The 17,898-nt window shown below is 36.8% G+C and overlaps 2 protein-coding genes across 7 annotated transcripts in view; one reads left to right on the top strand and one right to left on the bottom strand.

The window, feature by feature from the left end:
* LOC136826992 (prostaglandin E2 receptor EP2 subtype-like) overlaps positions 1-17,898 on the bottom strand; it is a 534,455-nt gene that overhangs the window by 72,087 nt on the left and 444,470 nt on the right. The window lies entirely within an intron of this gene.
* The window catches only part of LOC136827240 (serine/arginine repetitive matrix protein 1-like), a 70,838-nt gene continuing 55,576 nt past the window's right edge, over positions 2,637-17,898 (top strand). The window contains exons 1-2 of the mRNA XM_067085013.1: positions 2,637-2,761; positions 9,289-9,418. Coding sequence (XP_066941114.1) covers positions 2,637-2,761; positions 9,289-9,418 — 255 coding nt within the window. The remainder of the gene's footprint in view (positions 2,762-9,288; positions 9,419-17,898) is intronic.

The following is a 17,898-nucleotide window of genomic DNA, read 5'->3' as shown; positions in this document are numbered from 1 at the left end:
AAGTTTTTAGGAGGAAAAAAGGAAAAATTGTTTAGATAAGAGCTTGGGAAGAAAAAGGAAAAACTGTTTAGATAAGAATTTGGCAGTGTTAAATCGTCCATTCTAAAGGAAATTTCTCCTTAGGAAACTTGGCACCAGTGCGAAATAGATAACGACATCCATAACAAATACCAGTAAAAAATCGAAGCCTGCTGCTTCCTAGTATCTTCACTCTGAATAGGGGCTCTAAAGGAACTCATAATAATAATAATAATAATAATAATAATAATAATAATAATAATAATAATAATAATAATAATAATAATAATATTATTATTATTATTATTATTATTATTATTATTATTATATTATTATTATTATTATTATTATTATTATTATGCGAAAAGAAAAACAAGAGAAAAATAATTCATTACGACGTCAAAATAAACTCACAAAGGAAGCCTCAAATATATAAATATAATTTATATACAATGCATGTCATCAAAAATCTTAGGCAAAAGGAACACTGCGCTTCCAAGCATCTTCTTCATCCCCTCGATAAAAAAGCTGTTTATTCCTGAGAGAGAGAGAGAGAGAGAGAGAGAGAGAGAGAGAGAGAGAGAGAGAGAGAGAGAGAGAGAGCATCTATCTGTTAACTGTCGCTTCAAAGGATGAAAGTTTTATGTAAACAAAACTGGGATAGATTCAAAGAATCATATCCACGCAGAGGGAAGGATTTAGGGAACTCACCACAGACTGCGTCATTCACTTAACTACACGGACTTTATTTCTGCTTAGATTATTTATCCCATGTAGTGGGAACGCTCTACATTCCCTCCTTTCAATTAAGCTTTGCTTCATTCATTAAAATAACTCCTCTGGTGTTGGTGGCTGCTAGGTCATCTCAGGTGTCAGAGAAGTGACCTCATAACTAGCGTTCTCGGACCGTGAGCTGCGATCTTGAACTGTGACCTTCAACTGTGACGTAGGTACCATAGCCTTCCAAAACCATGTTTGGAATTGTTTTTTAACATGAGCATGCGCACCAACACATTTCCTAGCGTCTGTTTATTTATTTCTTCGCTTACTTAATCATACAGATTTATCTGTTGTTCACTGGATATTTATTCAGCTACAGTTATTGTTATTAAATTTCAGATATGAATATCTTTATTTATTGATAATATATTAATATATATATATATATATATATATATATATATATATTTATATATATAAATTGCTATTTAATTTACATCTGCTCATTTCTTCATCTTTTTTTCAAATATGGACAAAACTCTCCTTCATACCACTTAGAATTAACACTTAAATAAGACTGTTTGTGTGTTCTTTCAGGTATACAAAGCATTACAGGTCTTATTCTCTCCTCAATAACATCCTTTGAAAAGAGCTAACTGTTTTTATCATCAACTCGTCAGCAACCTTCCTTCCTTCAATGCAAAATTTCTATTATCTGAAACTTGGTCACACAGATACACACTGAAAGATCAATGACAATTAAAACAATATTTTGAAGAATTACACAGCCCCTAAGCCCTTTTCATTAGAGTTGCCAAAATGTATTAGTTACTAAGTAAATCAACTCTGATTCCACCCTCATACAAATATGTAATTGCCCTGTAAAAGTTCTCTCCCCCAAAAACCATACACTGTATACAAGAAAACATGCAGACATTAAAACTTTTTCTTTATTTGTAAAATCACTGTTTATACCCACCCGCAGAAAGAGAGAGACGGGTTGAGGGAAAGAAGGTAAGAAAAACACTAAAAATAAAACCCATATCCATTCTTTTCATCAAAATAACCTGACAATCAAGACCTTCTCATATTTCGGAGAGAAAGCGCAAAGAAAGTACAAACTTTCTTTTTAATTTCGAACCTACTAGATCACCCTGGGCTGAAGACTTACTGTCAAGCAAAAATAGAAGGTAATCATAATTTTAATCTCGTTGACTGTAAATAATTTTGACTGGGAGTTCATTAGGGAGTGATGCGTTACAAGAAAATACCTCTCGAAGAAAATAAAAATCAGGTAAAAGAAAGAAACGCTGCTGGTGGATCTTCATTTCCGACGACGAAGCCCAAACCACTTTCACTGCCTTCTACTAAAAATACTGGATCAACTGAGAATGGATAGGACATAAAAATAGGAGTGATGGATCGAATAAAAATACGAAAAAATATCAAAATAAATAATAATTCTATCGTGATCGAGATATCTATTCACATAAGACTTTTTCTTTTCTAAAAAGAAAATAATGCGATCTTCTAGAAGTTATTGGTCATTTACACGGCTAAGAGAAAATTAAAACGAAAAGAGCACAACAAACCAATGGAAAAACTCCCGTCCCGTATTTTCGATTCAAAGGACCTCTTCAGGATAACACCTCCGGTGGCGTAACTAGCATTAGTGGAGCCTGGGGCGGACTCTAAAAGTGCCGCCTCATTCCCGGGCTAAAATGTACTAAAGCGGGTGAAAATTAAAAGCATATTTTAAGCCTTAACATCTCAATAATTTATTTTTGTTCATAAAGTTAAAACAAAATCAAAACAGCAGATTTACTGTCCAACAGCAAAGTCGATAAGTCGCAGTTCAATGTTCCGATCAGACGAAATATGCCAGGAAGTCTAGAATTATGCCAAACCAGACCTGCTCAAAAGATGTCAGAGTGCCCCCCTGCACCTGTACAGTGCCGCCTGGGGAGGCTCCCTCCACCTCAGTTACACCACTGCAACCTCCAGTCAAAGTTAACTTCAATCTGTAATTCTATTTGTAATTCCTTTCCGGCATATTACGGTGTTGCAGGCTCTCTCAGCCACGAATTCCAAGAGACAGAAGGATCTTGTTCCAGAAAATTAGAAAGTGGAAAAAGCTCTTGCAAAAGAAAAGAATGCATGGAAAGTGATGGAACTAAAAAGTAAGATAGAAAATGCAGAACAAAAGATTATACAATCAAAAGAAAATGAAAAATGGAACCTAGAAGAAATGACACTACAAAATATCAAGCAAAACCCTAAAATTTTTATTCATTAAAAATAAGAGTAGAAATAGGCCCTCTAAGAATTGAAGGGCGATTAACGAATGAAAAAAGGAAATATGTAACATATTAGCTATAAGAGTGAATTTACACCTAGAATTGACAATGAAGATAATGATACAGAAATAAGAGATGAAAATACTGAATACTTATCAGATATAGATATTACAGAAGCCGATATTGTGCAGGCTATTAATGAAATTAAAAATGGATCAGCAGCAGGACAAAGTATAGATACAGGCAAGATTTATGATGAGCATAAATTAGCATATATTACTCCTACTTTCAAAAGTGGTTCAAGACTAGAGGCAAGTAATTATAGGCCTGTGAGTCTGACATCTCATATTATGAAAGTATATGAAAGGGTAATGAAAAAAAATATAATGAAACATTTAATGAAAAATAGATTGTTCAATATAGGACAACATGGTTTTGTACCCGGAAAAATACACAAACCCAACTGTTAGTCCACCATGAAAGCATATATAAAAATATGATAAATGAAAAGATACAGATGTGGTTTACCTAGACTTTGCAAAAAGCTTTTGACAAGGTAGATCATAATATATTAGCGAAAAATTAGAAAACATAACATTGTTGACAAAGTAGGATGGATAAAAGAATTTTTGCAAAATAGAAAACAGATAGCTTGCAAACGATGAGAAATCGGATGAAGCTACGGTAATATCCGGTGTATCACAGGGTACAGTGTTAGCTGCATTGCTGTTTGTGATTATGATTGCAGACATAGACAGTAATGTTAAGGACTCAGTAGTAAGAAGTTTCCAGATGACACAAGAATAAGTAGAGAAATTGCTTGTGATGAAGATAGGAACTCGCTACAAAGAGACCTAAACAAAATATATAAATGGGCAGAGATAAATAGGATGGTATTTAACTCTGATAAATTTGAATCAATGAACTATGGTGATAAAGTAGGAATGCTATATGCATATAAAGGACCTAATAATGAGACAATCACAAACAAGGAAGCAGTTAAAGACCTTGGTGTGATGTTGAATAGGAATATCAAAGGATCAAATAGCAATTCTATTGGCAAAATGCAAAGCAAAAATGGGAATGTTGTTCCGGCACTTCAAAACTAGAAAAGCTGAACACATGATTATGCTTTATAAAACGTACGTACGTAGTCCACTTGAATATTGCAATATAATATGGTACCCACACTACAAAAGGATATTGCACAAATAGAGAGTGTACAAAGGTCATTTACAGCTAGAATAGAAGAAGTTAAGGACCTTGACTACTGGGAAAGACTACAATTCTTAAATTTATATAGTCTTGAAAGGAGAAGAGAACGCTACATGGTAATTCAAGCATGGAAACAGATAGAAGGAATTACTTCATGGAACTAAAATTATCAAAAGAGTAAGCAGAGGTAGATTAATAGTGCCAAAAACTATACCAGGAAAATTAAGGAAAGCACACAGGACATTAATCCACCACGCACCAGCATCGATAATGCAGCGTCTATTCAATGCGCTACCAGCTCATCTGAGAACATAACAGGAGTGAGCGTAGATGTGTTTAAGAATAAGCTCGACAAATATCTAAGATGCATCCCAGACCATCCAAGACTGGAAGATGCAAAATATACCGGAAGATGCGTTAGCAACTCTCTCTGCCTCACACTGAGGGACCTGGGGCAACCTGAACGAATTGTAAGGTCTGTAAGGTAAGGTCTCTCTCTCTCTCTCTCTCTCTCTATATATATATATATATATATATATATATATATATATATATATATATATATATATATATATATGTGTATATTTAAATTTGCTGGATTTTCCATCTCTCTCTCTCTCTCTCTCTCTCTCTCTCTCTCTCTCTCTCTCTCTCTCTCTCTCTCTCTATATATATATATATATATATATATATATATATATATATATATATATGTATATGTATATTTTTGTGGATGTGCATATTTAAATTTATAGATTTTCCATATCTCTCTCTCTCTCTCTTTAAATTTCTCTCTGGATTTTCCATCTCTCTCTCTCTCAGTCTCTTATTTTATTTACTTAATAATTCTCTCAAGGTCTTCAGACTTTATTTCATCCCACCTTTCCCCCCCTCACCCTCACCCCACCTCCCTCATGGCTGCTAGGGATTTTATTTGATTTAATGCTCCTGTTCTCATCCTCAGGGACAAAATTACTTACCTTATTCTCCGCAATTACAAACAGCACTTTCACTCTTTAAATCTTACCTTTATCTTTATCCTTTTTTCCTCCGTATTTGTGAAAAAACTTCAACGAGAAGAGAAGAGAGAGAGAGAGAGAGAGAGAGAGAGAGAGAGAGAGAGAGAGAGAGAGAGAGAGAGAGCTTTCATAAATGTAAAAAAAGAAACAAAACTAAACACCCCAATCATCCTGACTTTTAGAAATGGCCTATGCCATTATTTGCGCGCGTGTGTATATGTGTGTGTGTGTGCGTGTGTGTGTTTGACTCTGCAACCACCCACGAGGAAATTCTGATATAAGGCAACATTTCCTAACGCTAAAACATCTCAGAAGTTCATCCGATTCGTCACAAACAAAGAGTGCAACTAACAGCTCTTCCGTATTTCTAAAATCTAGAAAGAAAAAAAACATACACACAGACAAAAAAGAAAAAGGCCACGATTGACGTTATCTACGAAAATCGCACATGCACATTCCCACGTAGGTCGAAAGATCAGACCCGTCGTCCCTTTCTCTCTGTCAACTTCCCTTACCGGGACGATTTACTTCCTCTTCTTCATTTAGGACGACAACACTTCATTCTACTAATGTACAATGGAATATGAGGATAATGCCATTTGTGATCAGACAATGGCAAGAGTTGTCATTTCTGGGAAAGCGTGCCATGCGTCTCGGGGGAGATGGGGGTGTAGGTGGGTTGGGGACGAAGGGAGAGAGCCTACCCCTCCTCTCCAGATGTCTAACCAGATGTATAAGCGCATCGGGACAATCTGCAGTGTTCTCCGTGTTTGGCCCTATCTCTATCTCCCCCCGTTTGTTCCTGTCTTTATGCTTCCGTATCTGAGTGGTACCATCGTCCCCATTCATCCTTTTGGTGAGGAAAGATCCTACGGGGGTTGCTTTTATTCCCGTCTTTCTTGGTTCGTATTTCCAACAGACCTCAGGAGTCTGGTATGAGCTGTAAAATGGGTTATGACGAGTCTAAAGAAGACAACAGGATGGAGTACTGACTTTCTACTTGCTTCTCAGCTTTGAGTGAAAGGATTCTCTCTCTCTCTCTCTCTCTCTCTCTCTCTCTCTCTCTCTCTCTCTCTCTCTCTTATGGGTGGAGGCTACTTTATAGCACTCATAATTTTATTTTAATGTTAATGGCATACGATGCTGGCAAACTTTTCCCACTGACAATGACCAAACTACACCGAGCGCAAGGGGGTTTTATTAAATAAAATCCACGATACAAATGAAAATGTGAACTTTAAACGCATTAATTTCATGGTCGAGTTCGGAACTTGATACACAAGTATTAACCGATATGCACAACAACGTTCTGTATCTCGTGTCAGATTGTGTCACTAGGTCATGTGAGGTCAACACGAGTGACAATGTAAATGAGAAACTGAGTAAAACATAGGTCAACACCAGTGATAATCATGTATAATTGAAAGTCCGAGGCGCAAGGACAAACCCTGTGTCATTCAAGGTCACTGGAAGTTTGGGATCAACATGGGTCAACATGAACGACGTTCTAGGTCACTGACAGCCTGAACCCTTATTGGGGTAATTTTCTAAGGATTCTTCTGTGAATTTCTCTGTCAATTCATTTAATACCCATAAGCCCACAAATAAACAATATATATATATATATATATATATATATATATATATATATATATATATATATATATATATACACACGCACACAGAGAAAAGTAATAGGGAGGTAGTTATTATTATTAAATTCTATAAAATTCTCCAAAGTGCACCTGTACAAATGCATTTTGCACTTTTATACATGTGCCATTGTACAGTATTAAAGAAAAGTATAGATTACGCATAGACTGCACAGATTAAGTATGCGTATTTGCTAAACATTTTGTCGTCAGAAAGCAAAATTAGAAATGGAGGAAACCTCTAGACCAATTTTGTTTTAAACAGAATTAAGTTAAACTGAAGAACAAAACAACGTACTTGCTTTACACTTAGAACAAATAAACTTTGCCTTTTTTTTTTAAATCTAGTGTTTAAAAATCATACATTATGTTATTTTCGCAAGGGTTCCTTCGGTGCATGCAGGTATGAATGTCTGCATGAATTTGTGAAAGTATAAAAAAACATATGCAATGAATTCACCAAAAAAAAATTTATACAGAAGGACGCTATATATGCTTCCATAATTTGCATGCAATCAGAAATGCTAATCAGAAATAAAACTGCCTCTAATTAACTCGGAGTGGTCAGGCAATGCAAATGAGTAATTACCCCAATGACTTTAAAAATCCTTTTTTGAAGTCACGTAAATATTTTGGAGTTTAACATTAAACAAAGCACTTGGTTGCGCCTTCACCAAAGAACATCCCGGAATGAGAAATTCCACAGTTGTAAATCATTTCGCCTTCTCATAGTTTTGGAATTTCTCTACATTTCTGTCCCTTAACTGCCTAATATCTATCAATTATTTCATCTTCCGCATAAGTAACAATAAGTCCTTTTTTTAATGCGGGAAGTCTGGAGCAATAACTTACCGATGGACTGACAGAGAGAGAGAGAGAGAGAGAGAGAGAGAGAGAGAGAGAGAGAGAGAGAATGTGGCGGAATCGCCAACAATACGTAAAACTCGTCCATGAAATAAGGAATGATAAAAAAAAAAAATAGGGGAGCAGGGAGGAAGAATTCCAAAGCGTGGTTTTTGGTGGAAAGAAACCGTAAATGTAGACTTACGGAGTAATAATGTACATATTTTCTCTCTCTCTCTCTCTCTCTCTCTCTCTCTCTCTCTCTCTCTCTCTCTCTCTCTGTATATATATCATATATATATATATATATATATATATATATATATATATATATATATATATATATATATATATATATATATATATATATATATATATATGTATCATTTTTCTTGTGCGTAAGTAGAGTCAACATAGTTACTGACTGCACTGACTGAAACTTCATCCATTAATGGATATGAAATACATTTCTTCAACGTTTCATTCAATACATTGCTACTTCATACGATACAGTTGCATAAATGAATCAGGCCAGACCAGACTGGACGAGATACATAAACAGAAGATTATCAGGTCTGTGGAAGATCGTTGATCTTTGATGTCATTATGATAATTTATACGTCTCACTGGCTAATGGAATTCATAATCCGAGTAGGTCGACCTTGAAGCTTGTTCTGGGGGGGAGAAATAATTAATTGGTAGAAATAAGTAAAATAAAACTCGCTTTATAGGAAGGCCCACACACCAACTGGCCGAATAACAATTGGCCAAAAAAATGCCATTTCAAAAAATAAGTCAGAGTTAATCAACTGTAGTCGAAAGAAAAACAGATTATAAGCCTCCCTCTCAATACATAAGCACAATCCTTGAACCTCGCCATAAGGCAAGACGACGCCGGTGAATAATTCTTTGATCGAGAACACGAGGATCAGGTGATTAGGCAAAAGATTGGAGGCCATCAGCGCGGCGACACAAGATGAATGGACCTCCTCTAAGGATGGGGTCGCTATGGATGGGTCCTTTGAAGGATCAGGTCTCTTAGGAGAAGGGTTCTTTCCTTTGGGATGGGTCCTTCCAAGGATAAGGGGTATACTCTGGAGGGGGGGGGGAAGGGAAGGGACCTCGGGGTGGGTCTTTCATGGAGTCCCTCAGGACAGGTCTTTCTACTGACGGAGATACAAGTTTTTTTTTTCCTTTTTTTAGAATTGGATTATGCAAATGTTTCTTTGATATATCAACAAAGAGCGGAACTATTCATGTAAACAGTGCCTTATAAAGCCCACCAGGGTCTACCTTTCACTAAGTATAAAAGGAATAACTGAAGGATAATAACAAACAATATCTGATCTTTAAGGGTTAACTAACAATAAAGGTGTCAGGGTTGGCTCTGGGTAACGTCCCAAAGATCATGAAATCTGGGACGAAGAAGATTTTACGTAGTATATAATGCGATATTCATGCATGCATTCAACACAAACTTATCACACTAGTATACTAGTATGTAGTTTACTAGTTTCTAATTAGGGAAAATGGCTCACTGAAGAAGAAGAAGAAGAAGAAGAAGAAGAAGAAGAAGAAGAAGAAGAAGAAGGAGGAGGAGGAGGAGGAGGAGGAGGAGGAGGAGGAGGAGAAGAAATATATAAGTATATTTAAGGCAAGGGCTGTCAACCTCATACCAAAAAATAAATATATATATATATATATATATATATATATATATATATATATATATATATATATATATATATATATTATATTATACACACACCTCAGGCATAAACCACGTTTCCAGAACCAATAAACTGCCAAACTGGAACAAGTCTCATCATAGCTGAACAAGTAGGTTTGCCCTACACATTTACAGTCATAGTTGCTTTATGATTATACTGTCTCAACGAGAGTAACAAGTAAAAAATGCGCCGAAGTTTCTTCGGCGCAATCGATTTTTTCTGTACAGAGTATAATGCTGTATGAAACTCTCAGCCGCGGGCAGTGAAACTTTCACCCACCTCCCGGTGGTGGCTATACGCACGATCATGGCTAACTTTAACCTTAAATAAAATATAAACTACTGAGGCTAGAGGGCTGCAATGTGATATATTTGATAACTGGGGGGTTTATGATCAACATACCAATTTGCAGCCCTCTAGCCTCAGTAGTTTTTAAGATCTGAGGGCGGACAGAAAAGTGCGGACGGACAGACAACTAGCCATCACAGTAGTTTTCTTTTACAGAAAACTAATAATGAATAAAGATTTGATTATCACCACAACTACTACACAGAGTCCTAAACAGTAATCAAATGCTATAACTAACAATCTTTTACGTTCTAAAATCAATCGTTTATACTCACAAACAAAATGCTGTATAAAAATAAAACCTTAATCGAACTCAGATATGTAAGCGTATGTATGTATGTACTGTATATATATATATGCATATATTTATGGATGCATAATCACGAAATAAAAGGAAATACATAGTGTAATGTTATATATATATATATACGAATATATATATATATATATATATATATATATATATATATATATATATATATATATGACTATTTATCACATCACCGTGATTCATATACAATCAGAAAGCTACAAACGTCCTTATATCCAATTCACTCTACCTCGGAAGTAATATATTTTCATATATGTTACCGAAGGGGAATTTTTAGTTGATAATAAGTCCACCGTCCCGTGGGATCGAACCAGCGACGGACGAGGAATCAGGATTACAGTGACACACTAACCAGTCGGCCCACAAGAGAGGTATAAGAATACCATCTCCCATCCACCCACCCGTCGAACTCAGGTGTTTTTTGCGTTTGGAGACGATATCCACCCACCTCTGCCATGTTGACCGTGTAGTCGTTTGTCGCACGTAGCCATATTATGACTATTTATCACATCACCGTGATTCATATACAATCAGAAAGCTACAAACGTCCTTTAATATCCAATTCACTCTACCTCGGAAGTAATATATTTTCATATGTTACCGAAGGGGAATTTTTAGTTGATAATAAGTCCACCGTCCCGTGGGGATCGAACCAGCGACGGACGAGGAATCAGGACTACAGTGACACACTAACCAGTCGGCCACAAGAGAGGTATAAGTGAATACCATCTCCCATCAACCCACCCGTCGAACTCAGGTGTTTTGCGTTTGGAGACGATATCCACCCACCTCTGCCATGTTGACCGTGTAGTGCGTTTGTCGCACGTAGCCATATTATGACTATTTATCACATCACCGTGATTCATATACAATCAGAAAGCTACAAACGTCCTTTAATATCCAATTCACTCTACCTCGGAAGTAATATATTTTCATATATGTTACCGAGGGGAATTTTTAGTTGATAATAAGTCCACAGTCCCGTGGATCGAACCAGCGACGGACGAGGAATCAGGACTACAGTGACACACTAACCAGTCGGCCACAAGAGAGGTATAAGTGAATACCATCTCCCATCCACCCACCTGTCGAACTCAGGTGTTTTGCGTTTGGAGACGATATCCACCACCTCTGCCATGTTGACCGTGTAGTGCGTTTTGTCGATCGTAGCCATATTATGACTATTTATCACATCACCGTGATTCATATACAATCAGAAAGCTACAAACATCCTTTAATATCCAATTCACTCTACCTCGGAAGTAATATATTTTCATATATGTTACCGAAGGGGAATTTTTAGTTGATAATAAGTCCACCGTCCGTGGATCGAACCAGCGACGGACGAGGAATCAGGACTACAGTGACACACTAACCAGTCGGCCACAAGAGAGGTATAAGTGAATACCATCTCCCATCAACCCACCCGTCGAACTCAGGTGTTTTGCGTTTGGAGACGATATCCACCCCACCTCTGCCATGTTGACCGTGTAGTGCGTTCGTCGCACGTAGCCATATTATGCCTATTTATCACATCACCGTGATTCATATACAATCAGAAAGCTACAAACGTCCTTTAATATCCAATTCACTCTACCGGAAGTAATATATTTTCATATATGTTACCGAAGGGAATTTTTAGTTGATAATAAGTCCACCGTCCCGTGGATCGAACCAGCGACGGACGAGGAATCAGGACTACAGTGACACACTAACCAGTCGGCCACAAGAGAGGTATAAGTGAATACCATCTCCCATCAACCCACCCGTCAAACTCAGGTGTTTTGCGTTTGGAGACGATATCCACCCACCTCTGCCATGTTGACCGTGTAGTGCGTTTGTCGCAATGTAGCCATATTATGACTATTTATCACATCACCGTGATTCATATACAATCAGAAAGCTACAAACGTCCTTTAATATCCAATTCACTCTACCTCGGAAGTAATATATTTTCATATATGTTACCGAAGGGAATTTTAGTTGATAATAAGTCCACCGTCCCGTGGGGATCGAACCAGCGACGGACGAGGAATCAGGACTACAGTGACACACTAACCAGTCGGCCACAAGAGAGGTATAAGTGAATACCATCTCCCATCAACCCACCCGTTGAACTCAGGTGTTTTGCGTTTGAGACGATATCCACCCACCTCTGCCATGTTGACCCGTGTAGTGCGTTTGTCGCACGACGTGCCATATTATGACTATTTATCACATCACCGTGATTCATATACAATCAGAAAGCTACAAACGTCCTTTAATATCAATTCACTCTACCTCGGAAGTAATATATTTTCATATATGTTACCGAAGGGGAATTTTTAGTTGATAATAAGTCCACAGTCCGTGGGGATCGAACCAGCGACGGACGAGGAATCAGGACTACAGTGACACACTAACCAGTCGGCCACAAGAGAGGTATAAGTGAATACCATCTCCCATCAACCCACCCGTCAAACTCAGGTGTTTTTGCGTTTGGAGACGATATCCACCCACCTCTGCCATGTTGACCGTGTAGTGCGTTTGTCGACGTAGCCATATTATGACTATTTATCACATCACCGTGATTCATATACAATCAGAAAGCTACAAACGTCCTTTAATATCCAATTCACTCTACCGAAGTAATATATTTTCATATATGTTACAAGGGGAATTTTTAGTTGATAATAAGTCCACCGTCCCGTGGGATCGAACCAGCGACGGACGAGGAATCAGGACTACAGTGACACACCAACCAGTCGGCCACAAGAGAGGTATAAGTGGGTAGGAATTTTTAGTTGATAATAAGTCCACCGTCCCGTGGGATCGAACCAGCGATGGACGAGGAATCAGGACTACAGTGACACACTAACCAGTCGGCCACAAGAGAGGTATAAGTGAATACCATCTCCCATCAACCCACTTATACCTCTTTGTGGCCGACTGGTTAGTGTGTCACTGTAGTCCTGATTCCTCGTCCGCCGCTGGTTCGATCCCACGGGACTGTGGACTTATTATCAACTAAAAATTCCTTCGGTAACATATATGAAAATATATTACTTCGAGGAAGAGTGAATTGGATATTAAAGGACGTTTGTAGCTTTCGATTGTATATGAATCACGGTGATGTGATAAATAGTCATAATATGGCTACGTGCGACAAACGCACTACACGTCAACATGGCAGAGGTGGGTGGATATCGCCTCCAAAACGCAAAACACCTGAGTTCGACGGGTGGGTTGATGGGGAGATGGTATTCACTTATACCTCTCTTGTGGCCGACTGGTTAGTGTGTCACTGTAGTCCTGATTCCTCGTCCGTCGCTGGTTCATCCCACGGACGGTGGACTTATTATCAACTAAAAATTCCTTCGGTAACATATATGAAAATATATTACTTCGAGGTAGAGTGAATTGATATTAAAGGACGTTTGTAGCTTGAATATATATATATATATATATATATATATATATATATATATATATATATATTTAATATATATACATACACATATATTTTTAATGTGATATACTGTATATATATATATATATATATATACATATAATTTAAAGAACTCCATATTAATACTTACGATGTTACATTAGTCCTCTGTCATCACTAACCTGTAAAGAAAAGCAAAAATAAATATATATTAATAATATACTTCACTCCAACAACAACAACAACAACAAAAACAACAAGACTACTACTACTACTACTACTACTACTACTACTACTACTACTACTAATAATAATAATAATAATAATAATAATAATAATAATAATAATAAGAGAGGGATGAATTTAACTATTTGCTTCCATAACTGCACAAATACGAAAAAGTTGAAGAAATATCATTAGCTGGGGAATGCTTTAAAAAAAATTTAGCAAAATGCTTCAGAGCGCTGTGTCATAAAAAAAAAAACAGAATACATCAACAGAACTTCCATAATTCTATTTGGCCAACAAACAAACTTTTATTTCAGATAAAACCAACACTGCGAGTTAATTGATATTATTTGCACTTCCCCTTAGATTATTTTGAAAAGCGCTTTACACGAGCACATGATTTTGACATATGAATACATACACATACACATTTATATATGCATGTATGTAAGTATGTATTTTATATACACATATGTATATAATACATATATGTGTGTTGTACATATACATACATACATACATAACTGGTTACCTGACGTATTGACAGGTGCATTTTTGATGATCAAAGGAAAAAATAAAACAACCGGGTAAAAATACTGACCAGATGTATGGGCAAGTGGTATGTGGCTGATGAGAAATGAAAAAAAATGTCGTTTTGATAGCCCGTCGCTTAATGTGCCGACATTCCAACGAGACGGTTTTGATGCGAAGAGAAGCCCTTTTATTTTCATAAGGGACATTAACTAGGGAGGGTCGCTGTCAGTCATCGGGGTGCGTTCTCTCCATACCGGAGATGACGCTTCCTAATAAGCCCCGATGGAATTTGCTTGATGGTCGCGTTCACTGCGACTTTGTGTTTCTAAGGCTTGGTGTTTCTAGGACTTCGTGTCGCTAAGACTTGGTATTCCTGAGACTTTGTGTTTTTAAGACTTGGTGTCCCTAAGACTTGGTATTTCTGAGACTTTGAGTTTCTAAGACTTGGTGTTTCCACGTCTTGGTGTTTCTGAGACTTTGTGTTTCTAAGACCTGGTGTTTCTGAGACTTGGTGTCTCTGAGACTTGGTGTTTCTACCCGAGGTTCCAGGAGGCAAGTTTTATTAACTCAAACTGTACATTAGAATAACTTTATGCCTGGTTTGCATGCTGAGCCGTCGATATTTTAAATTTAAATGAGTTTGTGTTTCTACCTGAGCTTTCGAGAGGCAAGTTCTGTCAACTTAAAAAGGTAGATTTGAATAATATCAGGTTTGGTTTGTATGCTGAACCGTGGAAAATAAAACATTATGATGTTCCAGGTCTTTAAGCCAATGATTTATATCGATCCGGAAGATGTGGGAGAGTTGGTAAAATAAAAGGTAAAAATAATAATAAATAATAATAATAATAATAATAATTATTATTATTATTCCAGTCAACTGCACAAACTCTGTAACTATTCAATATTAAAAAATCTACAAAAAAAAAAAAATCGTCATTATCAGTTAACAACATCGTGCATATGCTTCAACGAAAGTATTTCTCGCAACAACAAACAACAACAAAACGAGAGAAACAACTTTTGCTAATCTAAAGTCAACTCTTTCTTCCTCCTGTACGAAAATTAATTATTCCAAACTCATTATCCAGGATGAGCTTCGTTTTTTATACAGATTTTAAAATTCAACCTTTTTTGGGTCATGATGATTGGGTCTCTCTCTCTCTCTCTCTCTCTCTCTCTCTCTCTCTCTCTCTGTTACAGTGGACTGCTGTACTGCATACTTGTGTATTTCTCTTTTTCTTGTCACATGGTGAAAGGCTTGGGATATTTATGTAAATGAGAAAACATTATTCTCTCTCTCTCTCTCTCTCTCTCTCTCTCTCTCTCTCTCTCTCTCTCTCTCTTATTCAGAGATTTCTAATTCAGCTTCGGAAAGAGGAGCAAGAATGAAAATGCTAAAATACGTTACCAGCAAAATCTTTTCATAATAATAATAATAATAATAATAATAATAATAATAAGTCCAACTACATAACACACACAAACACACACACACACACACACACACACACACACACACACACATATATATATATATATATATATATATATATATATATATATATATATATATGCATGCCTGTTTGATGTGTTTGATGTGTGCGCGCGCGAGTACGTCTTTGTTTGCGCATGCGTGTGTCTTGGCTATCATACATTTATACAAAATATTACAGTACCGCCCATACTAGGACACAGGATGGCTGTTATCTCACCTCAAAACATTTCAAGAGATAGGTGATGAGACTTCGGGCTACGGGACTCTATCACTGTCAGATCACTATATAGAGCTATCTATCTCTATACAGAGCTATCTCCTCTCCAGGCAACCCGTTCCCATCTACCCTAATTAGCTAGCCCCCCCCCCCTCCCCAAACCCCGTAACCCAAAACTCTCAGCTAACACAAACTTTTCTGCTGAATATTACGAACTTCAAAAAAGTTCCTTTTATTTATTTTTGGGTTGTGACCAAGTTTCAGAAATTCTATTTGGTTTAGGCTTCTTTCTAGATATGAGTCATTCATGCTTCAGGCTTACAATAGAAAATCTCAATCTCTCTCTCTCTCTCTCTCTCTCTCTCTCTCTCTCTCTCTCTCTCTCTCTCTCTCTCTCTCTCTCGACGACAGACAAGTTATGCAACTACGAACAGCATCTCTTTCTCTGTTAACCACTTCTCCAGTGTCATTTCAAATGTTGAATAGAATTCTTTACAAAAGAGGAGAGACCATTTATTTTGCTCAGTGAGCAATGAAAACCCATAGCCTACTTAAATGTAAAACATCCACACGAATTTATATATAACGTGAAATGAATTCCCTTTCAAGTTAAATGTAAGACTTCCACGCGAATACACATATACCCTGAAATAAATTCCCTTTTAAGGTAAAGTAATGGATAAAGGGTAGAAGTTTAATCTCACTAACCCAGGGGGCGAAAAGACCAACGGCTTCAGTCATGGATGTAATTTTTAAACTAGATCTCAAAAGAAAAATGAAGACGTTAGTTAGAGAATACAGAAATACCTCACGCCATTCAAAGATGAAAATATCATTCTTCAGCTTACCCCATTTCAAAACTGAAATGGGACCATTACAATAATATTTTAGAATGTTGGGAATTGTTGATTTTCATCGCAATTCTCTCCTCGTCCTTTTCATCACATTCCATTCTACCCCACTCTCTAGCTATTAATATTCCCTTCATGAAAGTAAAAGCAAGAGAAGGGAAATGGACCACTTGTATCAGTCTGAAGCCATTCACCAAATTGCTGGCAGTCACGAAATACGGGAGAATGTGTCCTTAGAGTTTTTCTATTCATTGGCATGAAACTGCTTGATTTTTAAGTTACATAAAAAAATTCTTACGCAATTAAATAAACCATGAAATTACACGATTCCAAAATAGCATACTTCTACATCCAAGGTAATTTAAACTAAAGCTTAAGTGACTAATTAATTATTCGTTAACTAAGCCTGCAGAGAAACCAGCCGTTGAAATTCTCAGTGCAAACATACACACGTACAAAAAAAATGTTACAACTTAAAGCGATATCGAAGTGTCTCTATATAAAAGAATGTTTCTGCTCATTTATAAAATAATAAGAAATTATTAGTACAATCTTAGTCTACTTTTAAACTTATCTAGGTTAATTTTGATGTACATTTGGATAACTTCTACCGATATGTTACTCAAAATTAATCCCAGCTTCCTTTACTAATTATCTTTATAGTGCCAACATACCTCGATTAACTTAGCTGGCGGCTACATCGCATACTGTATTTGAGTTGTCGATCAAAATAACAAGTAAAAAAATGCGACGAAGTTTCTTCACCGGCAACCGAGTTTTCTGTACAACGTACAATGCTGTGTGAAACTCTCAGCCGGCCTTGGTGGCCTGTGTTATGCAGTGCCAGACGCACAATCATTGCTAACTTTAACCTTAAATAAAATGAAAACTACTGAGGCTAGAGGGCTGCAATTTGGTATGTTTGATGATTGGAGGGTGGATGCTCAACATAACAATTTGCAGCCCTCTA

Source organism: Macrobrachium rosenbergii, chromosome 41 (assembly GCF_040412425.1).
Source record: "Macrobrachium rosenbergii isolate ZJJX-2024 chromosome 41, ASM4041242v1, whole genome shotgun sequence".
Taxonomy (NCBI): Eukaryota; Metazoa; Arthropoda; class Malacostraca; order Decapoda; family Palaemonidae; genus Macrobrachium; species Macrobrachium rosenbergii.
This window is presented reverse-complemented; position numbering and strand designations above follow the sequence as displayed.